Source organism: Dipteris shenzhenensis, chromosome 28 (genome assembly GCF_047967505.1).
Source record: "Dipteris shenzhenensis isolate YYH24624 ecotype China chromosome 28, Dip_SZ_1.0, whole genome shotgun sequence".
NCBI classification, from domain to species: domain Eukaryota; kingdom Viridiplantae; phylum Streptophyta; class Polypodiopsida; order Gleicheniales; family Dipteridaceae; genus Dipteris; species Dipteris shenzhenensis.
The window spans coordinates 28715214-28724400 of record NC_141623.1 but is presented as its reverse complement, the minus strand read 5'-3'; the positions used below and the strand labels follow the sequence as shown (position 1 = coordinate 28724400).

The 9187-nt window shown below is 40.6% G+C and overlaps 1 protein-coding gene across 1 annotated transcript; it reads left to right on the top strand.

Annotated features, from left to right (window-relative positions):
* Positions 1 to 2164: 2164 nt before the first annotated feature.
* On the top strand, positions 2165 to 6340 carry LOC147883412 (pentatricopeptide repeat-containing protein At5g27110-like). Its single transcript, XM_087399381.1, has 3 exons — positions 2165 to 2339; positions 2405 to 2481; positions 2584 to 6340. The coding sequence occupies exons 1-3, from the start codon at positions 2216 to 2218 to the stop codon at positions 5113 to 5115; spliced, it is 2733 nt and encodes a 910-aa protein (XP_087255507.1). The 5' UTR covers positions 2165 to 2215; the 3' UTR covers positions 5116 to 6340.
* Positions 6341 to 9187: the final 2847 nt, after the last annotated feature.

Below are 9187 nucleotides of genomic sequence, written 5' to 3'. Positions count from 1 at the left end.
GCATTTCTACTTGCATCCCCAAGTAGACCCCTTGAAGAAAATTTGTTGAAGAATTCCCCAATTAAGAAGACACCACGACGCTCTCTTAAGAATTCTTTCCAAGAGGTGGCACAAGAGGCATATGCCCAAGGTAACAATCATTTTTATTTTGCATATTTTTAAAATAAAGGCACGTGATTAGTTGTTCTTTTATTTTCTTGTATTCAGTGAAAATGCTTATGCGAGAGAAACTGGAGAAGGTGAATTTTAAATGTACTATCACATCTCATGTACAACGTGCAAACAAGCATTTGCACATGAGCCGTTGTGTCAAGAAGAATGATCCATTCAAAAAACAACAGTCTAAAGTGATCTACATTGATTCTCATTGAATAATTATTGGATATAAAAATGTTTTTATTATGTAGTGTTGCAATATATTATGTATTGTTGGCAAACACTAAGCTTGAATTGTTTTCAATTTAAATAATATTGGCATTTGTAAATCTTTTAATTGAAATTGAAAACCTTATCTTTTAATTGAAATTGGAAAACTTATCTTTGCTTACATTTTTTGTTACATCAGCATGAATCTCCTCGAATGCCTTCAACAAAAGCAACTAACGATAAATGAAGATTTTACATGTAATAACCCAATGAACAAAAAAACACTTACTTGCCTTCTCCAATTCTACCCTTCTCTAAGTTATGAAGAGTTACTAATTCTTCTCAATGACAACATTTGCTTTACTTCTACACCAAAGAATACACCATGGCACAACTTGAGTATGCACAATAACGATGTAGTCATAACAAAGCAAATCATACAAGGCTTAGTAGAAAACTCAACAACTTCGTGTGCACTCATTGTAGATATACTTGAACGTTTTCATACCATGTTTGGCACATCTTTCACTTTGATATGTTATGATGGAATAAAGTTGGGAAAGAAAATAATTATAAAATATTAGACACTCCTAGCCACGCATGCACTTCTTGTGGATCATTAAATTTAAATATAAATTGCAAAAAGTAAAAGAAAAACACAATATTTTCTTTAAAACAAATAGTATCAATGTACAGAATTCTCTCTCCAAATCATTATCTTTGTTCTATTTGCTACAAATACATCAACAATAATAAAGTACCGTTGCTATGTTCAAAAAATATGAAGATGTCTTGTAAAACAAACTACACATCAAAACTTAATAATGTTGAAGCACGCCTAGTTTCAATTAGGATTCCATTTGCCCAAATTAGAGAGTTGACCTATGAGGGCCAATACGGTCTACATGGTAGTATCGTAAATATGTTTGTAGACATAGACTGTGCACAACGAGTGTTCCCCAAGTTTCTCCACGAAAATGACATAGTTGCAGTTGCAATCAAGCGGAAAATTTCATTTAAACACAACTACATGAGTGGCATTGTTCGTCCTATGTTTACAATGCTTGTGCTAAAAGAATTATTACAAAGCACTTTGTACATGCAATACAATGTCACAATAAATACTCTTTGGGAAGACCATGTAAAATTTGTACAAGAGGAAGAGTTACGAAATGAAAACAAAGATGATGACTATATTGACACAATTGACGAAGATAGTCAAACTGATACTTTAGTTCATGGGATATACACAAGTCAACAAGTTGTTGATTTTGAAAACCAAACCATTGCAATTGCTCCTTTAGAAGGATTCTCCCCATTGAGTATCTTCAAAGACAAACATTGTGAAGAGCTTGCATTTCCAAAATTATTCTTTGGTGCTCCTAGAAATTATGCTATTCCTGAACGTACTTCATATCAAGTAATTGCTTCTTGGGAGTTAACAAACATTGATCACATCGATTTGCATTTCCACAACAAGCAAGTATTTGAATTGCTGAATAATCAACCACATGTTCTTCATGCTATTGACAAAAAACACAAAACATGTGCAAAAAAAATTGCTATACCAACAGATCCAAAGAATATTGCAGGATTACACACAACACTGTTGTTAAAACTAGAAATGATAATAGAAATTTGCTCTAGAAACCCTTAACGGCAGGCCTTATGATTGTAATTCAACTTGTTATGCTGGCTGTTTCTCTCTTTTAAAATGTAATAAATTCTTATTAAATAAAAAATAAAAAAAATCTCCTACATTTGCATATAACTATGTACAAATCACTCGAACATTTGGCGATGGAGCGTAACCCCTACGTCTGCATCTCATAGCTGCAGCCACAAAATTATGCAGACCTCGCATGGCTGTCTCTGCCCCCCGCCTCCAATGGCTTTTCAGAAAGGCAATGGAACCGTGGTGGAGGATCTTTCGGCTGGCTCCACTCGGAGTTCTCTCAAAAGTTCCAGTTCAGGTACTCAAATTCTGAGGCACCAATACCACTTCTCGATTGGTTTTCATCGTATTCATGCTTGGCAGGTACCTCCAATACCGAGCGCTTACGGCAGGAGTACTTGACGGATCCCTCCCATTGGTGGAAAATCCGACAGAGCACAGTAAGTGTGCCAGGGGTCTGGACATAGTGATTTGCACAGATAGAGCTGTAGAAATATTCAGTCATATGTCTGGTCTGACAAATCTGCTGTGAGTCATAACAGACAAACCCCACGGCTCCAGATTTTGAGCATGAAACTACCAAAAAGCATCAGTGGGTTGAAAAGCATTTCCAAAGCAAGGGAATTCACGGGGCCAAAGCATTTATTAGTCAGGCCGGGTCAAAGTATGAAGACTTTGTCTTCGTGGAGGAGCTAGCAGGGTGTGACAATAATTGCAACGCTGGCTTTAGGTTTGGAGTACAGGAAGATGCATCGAAAGCACAAGAACTACGAAAACATACTGGCTTGGAGAGTCTGAGCTTACAGGAGGCAATCACTTCTTTGGAGCAGATTCATGAGTTCCCTTCTATTGAGAACCTTATATGCATCTTGCAAAAGTGCAGAACAAAGAAAATTCTATCGTGTGCCAAGCATTTGCATGCTTATATCTGTGCAAATGGGCTGGAAGCTCATAGATCTCTCGGAAACTACCTCATCCCAATGTTGGTGCAATGTGGAACTATGTGGGATGCTCAGCAGGTATTCGATAGGTTGGTTGAGCGGAATGAGTTTTCTTGGACTTCTCTCATCACTGGTTGTATTGAATGGGGGGAATCAACCCATGCCGTCTACCTGTACCAGAAAATGCAAGAGGATTGTGTAAATCCCAGCAAATACACGTTTCTGGCCCTGTTGAAGGCATGTGCTAAGTTAAATGATGCAGAAAGAGGCCACGAAATACACGCTGAGATTGCCAGCAAGGGGTTGGAAAGAGATCCTTGTGTGGGCACGTCCTTGGTTGATATGTATGCCAAATGTGGCTTGCTTGCAAAAGCACGGGAAGTGTTTGACAGGCTTCCAGCTCGAGATGTAGTCTTATGGACTGTACTAATCGCAGGATATGCAGAGCACGGGCTTGGTGAGGAAGCTTTGAACTGTTTTGAACAGATGCAACTGGATGGTGTCTCTCCAGACACTGTCACCTTTGTTTGCAGCTTGAAAGCCTGTGGAAGTACAGGAACAATAGACAAGGGCCAAGAAATACATGCTGAAATTGACAGGAAGGGGTTGGAAAGAGATCCTTTTGTTGGCAGCGCTGTAGTCAACATGTATGCCAAATGTGGCTTGCTTGCAAAAGCATGTGAAGTGTTTGACAGGCTTCCAGTCCGGGCGGTAGTCTCCTGGAATGCACTGATCACAGGGTATGCTGAACATGGGCTTAATGAGGAAGCGCTTAACTGTTTTGAACAAATGCAAGTGGAGAATGTCCCTCCTGATGCTATCACATTTGTCTGCAGCTTGAGAGCCTGTGGCAGTGTGCAAGCCATAGACAAGGGCCGAGAAATACACAGTGAGATTGCCAGAAAGGGGCTTGAAAAAGATCCTTTTGTTGGCACCACATTGGTTGATATGTATGCCAAATGTGGCTGCCTTGCAAAAGCACGGGAAGTATTTGACAGGCTTCCCGTTCAAAATGTACTCTCATGTAATGCACTAATTGCAGGATATGCTGAACATGGGCAGGGCAGGGAAGCGCTGAACTGTTATGAACAGATGCAACTTGAGAATGTCTCTCCAGATGCTCTCACATATGTTTGCAGTTTGCAAGCTTGTGGCAGCATTGGAGCGATAGTCAAGGGCCAAGAAATACATGCTGAGATTGCTAGAAAGGGGTTTGAAAGGGATCCCTTTGTTGGCAGCACCTTGGTTGATATTTATGCTAAATGTGGCTTACTTGCAAGAGCACAGGAAGTTTTTGACAGGCTTCCAGTGCGAGATGTAGTCTCGTGGAATGCACTAATCACAGGATATACCAAACTTGGGTTTGCTGAGGAGGTGGAGGACTGTTTCGAACAGATGCAACTGGAGGGTATCTCTCCAGATGCTGTGACGTTGGTTTGCAGCTTGAAAGCTTGCGGCAACATAGGAGCCATAGACAAGGGCCAGGAAATACATGCTGAGATTGCAAAAGAGGGGCTGGAAAGAGATGCTATTGTTGGCAACGCCTTGGTTGATATGTATGCCAAGTGTGGTTCACTTGCAAAAGCATGGGAAGTATTTGATAGGCTTTCAGTACGAGATGTAGTCTCCTGGACTGCACTGATCACTGGATATGCCCAACTAGGAGAAAGTGAAGTAGTTTTTAACATGTTAGAGAGGATGAGAGAGAGCATAAAGCCAAGTGGGGTCACATTCCTTAGTGTTCTTACTGTTTGCAGTCATGTGGGCCTAGTGGATATTGGCCTGAAGTATTTTGAGTCCATGAGCAAAGACTTTGGCATCAGTCCAACTATTGAGCACCATACTTGCATGGTTGATCTCCTTGGCCGTGCAGGCCAGTTAGACAAGGCGATAGCAACGGCAGAGAAGATGTGTAATCTTGTGGTGTGGCTTACTGTGTTGGGCGCTTGTCAAAAGTGGGGTAATGTGGAGCTTGGAAGACACGCCTTTGAGCATGCAATGGGATTGGATGAAAAGAGTGCTGCAGCTTATGTCTTGATGTCTAACATCTATGCAGACACTCTTACGCAGGAGGACGGGATGATGGCTGAAGCAATGAAAAGCATGGAAGCCAGGGCTGTGGTTATAGATTGACTTTGGTGGAATTGTGCCTGCATTTGTGAGGGGGGACGCAGCTGCTCTCATGAGATTGAGAAGAAGGTCAAGGCAATGAAGAGCATAGAAGCCAAGACTATGGTTGTAGACTGACGTTGTTGGAATTGCGCTGCAAGAGAAATGCAGTGATTCCCAGAAATTTCTGACAGGCTTTCTTGTGGCCACTGCACATAAATCAAATATGCAACAGTGAAATTTCTGATGACCTTATGACCAGTGCACATGAATCGAAGACCTTATGTGCAACAGTGAAATTTCTGATGACCTTATGACCACTGCACATGAATCGAAGATGGAGACTTTTTTTCTCAGAGGTGCATCCGCTGCCATGTTCTCTTGAAGGAAATCTGATGGGAATCGGGATAATGGGCGATGCAAAGGCATCTACGTGTACTCGGAGGATGATGAGAATTGTTGGATTGCGACTTGTGTTAAAATGAGTTGTCCTCATAAGTATAACAAACATGCAGGCTAAAGTCTTCTTCCACAAGCCACTCCGTGCAGAATGAGTGTGGAAACATTATTCTTCTTAGAGATGCAAACTGCTTTCATGTCTTCTGGAAGGAATGTATATCTGTTGAGACTATGGGCAAAGTTAATGCATCTAGTGTCTACTCTTATGGGGAATTTTGGCCTGGAATGATGCGAAGGCAGGTGTGGTGGCAGTCAGAGGATGATGAAAGTGTGTTGGAGCATGATGTGTGCTAAAATGAGTTGCCTTTGGAAGTGTAATAAACATGTAAGATATAATCTCCCCCCACAAGCGTCTCCATTCTGACTTGAGCCCTGACCAAGGAGTCAAGTGAAGCTTCAAATGATGCTTGACGTTCATCCTCTCATCGAGCTTGTTGAGAGAAGTGGTGAGGTGGGATTTATATATATAACCTGCTTAGGAAGACTACTAGACACTTTACATGAAATGATTCTTGATGTTCATCCTCTCATTGAGCTTGTTGAGAGGAGCGGTGATTATATACATAACTGTACTTAGGAACACTATTAGACAATTCACATCATAGTGGAATTTACATCTTCAACACCTCCTGGTAAATTGAACTTACCAGATGAGGTAGGAGTGAATACGACAAGTGAGAGAAAACTGTTGTAAGACCAAAAATTCAAAGTCTAGTGTTGCTATGAGCATGCCTGTAAAAAGACGAAGAAAAATCAAACTCTATGCTTGGAGAAAAACTAAAACAAATTAAGCAACTTGTCATCAATAGTTACTTGAGTTGCAAGAGATTTTGATAAACTGAGTCTATTTCTGAAATAAGGGAACTTGTCAAAGCTCAATGCATAATTGGTAGTGCAATTTTATCTATTTGGGACTTTGTTATGTGTGGATTCGTTTATTTGGGCGTGCGAGTTTTGGGTGTTGCAAGGTAGATTACCTTTTCCAGATGGCTATGTGAAACTGAGCGTTTTGCAATGAATGGACGAAACATCGAATCATAAGTTAACAAATTGCTTGAAACAAATGGAACGAAAGTACATTGAATGGAATGGAAATACTCAAGACGGGCAAATGATAGAATATTTATGTATCAAGGTAGCTCTTGGCAAATCGAAGTATAACCGCCTCTTGGCAAAACCTCTTCGGCCAAACTCGAGCACGCACTATCTGCAATAGAAATAAGGACGATACTATCTGCCTCTTGTTTACTCCCTTATATACACTCCGCCTGACGGGGCATCCACATCCACCCGTCAGAGGGTAGGTGCCATAATGTTTAGTGAAGACGATGTTGACTTTGGCAAATATGCCTTCATTCCACACTTTGCTGGCGGCTCGGCTTCGGCTTTGTCCCTTCATTCAGCCTCACCCTTGCCTCCGACTGTTGAAACTTGTTATCTTCGGATCATAATACGACAAAGAAAGCAGAGTTTTGAACGTTGAAAACCCTGCACCAACATTGGAAGGGTGAGGGTAAATGGAAGTATGAGAACAACTTCTTGCCATGAAGAAGAGTACAAGATGAACGAGATTCATTAGGCTTGCTAACAAGAAATTGTAACTTGTGAAAGCCAAGCTCTCTGAGCTAAGGCTAAGCGGACGATATTCTCTCTTGTCGAGACAGCATACAGATCTTGTTCGCAATCTCGGCAACATTTGCAATCCTAAGCTCTAAAACTCTAAAACTCATCTAGGAATAGGGATTTTGTCCTCAACACTTGGTGACCACAATGGTTTCTAGAAAACTTCTCTTTCATGATGATGAAGACAAGTAGTGCAATGAAGGACCTGATAAAGGCATGCAAGAGTACAATGCCCCCAAGAAGCTATGCAGAATTAGAGGATCCGCTTCAAAAGAAACAATTGCTCCTCCAACCACGCAACAGTGCCATCATTTGACCTATCTTCAAATCAGTCGAGGTTTGCATATGCCAACAAAGAAGGACACATGTTTTAAAAGTCTTTTTGACTCCCACAACTAACAGGTAATGCTACAATGATGAGCAACATAATATTCATGAAGGCAGTAGTGAGAGCAGCTCAATCAAAAATCAATGAAGGCATTTGTGAGGATCAACCCTCGATGAAAGCTTCTCGTAAGCTTGATTCATTTCTTTATCTTTATTATCCGCAAACTTGCAACCATCAAACAAGAAAGAGTCGGGCATATTCCCCACCTTGAAGACTAGGATTAATGGGATCCTAGAGACATACAGGCACATGCATTGCTTGTCCTATCAGTAAAGAGGAGTATCATTCCTCACATTTGGTCATGTAAGATAGCCAAAGATGCTTGGGATATGCTTGTAACTTTATATCAAGTGCATAATGAAGCACAAGTTGCTTATCTATGCAAGAAATTAAAGTCTAAACATATGAGTAAGGGAGATACAGTATGGACATTTTCCTTCCAAAGATCATGAATTTAAAGAGGAGTTGGGTAGCGTTGACGAGGTTATATCTAGCAATTCATTGGTGCGCATTATTTGAAAGGCTTTGGCAAATTCATACAAGAGTTTTGCATGCATCATCAAACTTAGGGCAAAATGGAATCTAATGTCTTAATATTTGAGGAGTTGGTGTCTATGCTCTTGCAAGAGGAATAGTCTATTGGGCACACAAGTGATTAGACTTTTGCTGCCAACCATAAATGGAAAGGTGAATCCTTTTTTCAAGATGATTATAGGCCAAAGTCGGTGTCATCTGGCAAGTCCAGAGAATAAATCAAAGTCATCTAGCCAAAATAAGAGCCATCTACCAAGTCCAAAACTGAGCAATACATCTTCTAGATCAATAGCAACACTCGATGACAATTGTGCTTAACAAGATTAGGTATAGGTTGCATGCCTATTTCATCCTCAACATATCCCGATAGAACATGTCGGCATGTAGCACATTAGAGTGTAGGAAATTACACCCATAGGGAAATATACTATACAAATGAGTCTTTGAGGGTGGGTCTTGGGATTTCTATCTGAGAACAGAAGTATTCTCATGCTCTCAAGATAGATAAGGAAGCATTGCACCAAAGCCCTAGCTCTAACAAGTGAACATCATGCAAAAAAGTATTTAGATGTCCTCACGTGGCCATACAAACCAATGATAGACACTAATGAGACAAGGTGCATTGTTGTCGCAGAAAGGCCATCATTGAAACAATGGGTGATGGGGGTCGAGTAGAGGCCATCTATTCAACGATGTTATTGGTGCAGTTATAGCCACAGACCAACAAATGCTACAATCTGGGCATTGCCATGATTTTGGGTCTGATATATGACATAGGGTCTACAAAGGTAGTAGAATCATAGCGGCAAGCATAGCTAAGAGACCTCATCGAGTGCCCTTATTCTTGCATTGGAATAATCTCATAATTTGGAAGATGTTCTAGATTACCATGAAATTGCATAATTTTATCATAGTCTTCACAATGTGTTCATCTCATAGCTCCCCTCATAATGATAAGCATTTCCCTCTATGATACATAGGATGAGTAGCTCAAAGGCTATGTAAGAAACATAAATGTCTGAAGGCCCCCTCATAGATTTGATTTTGATACCCTATTCTTTAGAACAATTATCCAGACTTTTGAAGGGTTGG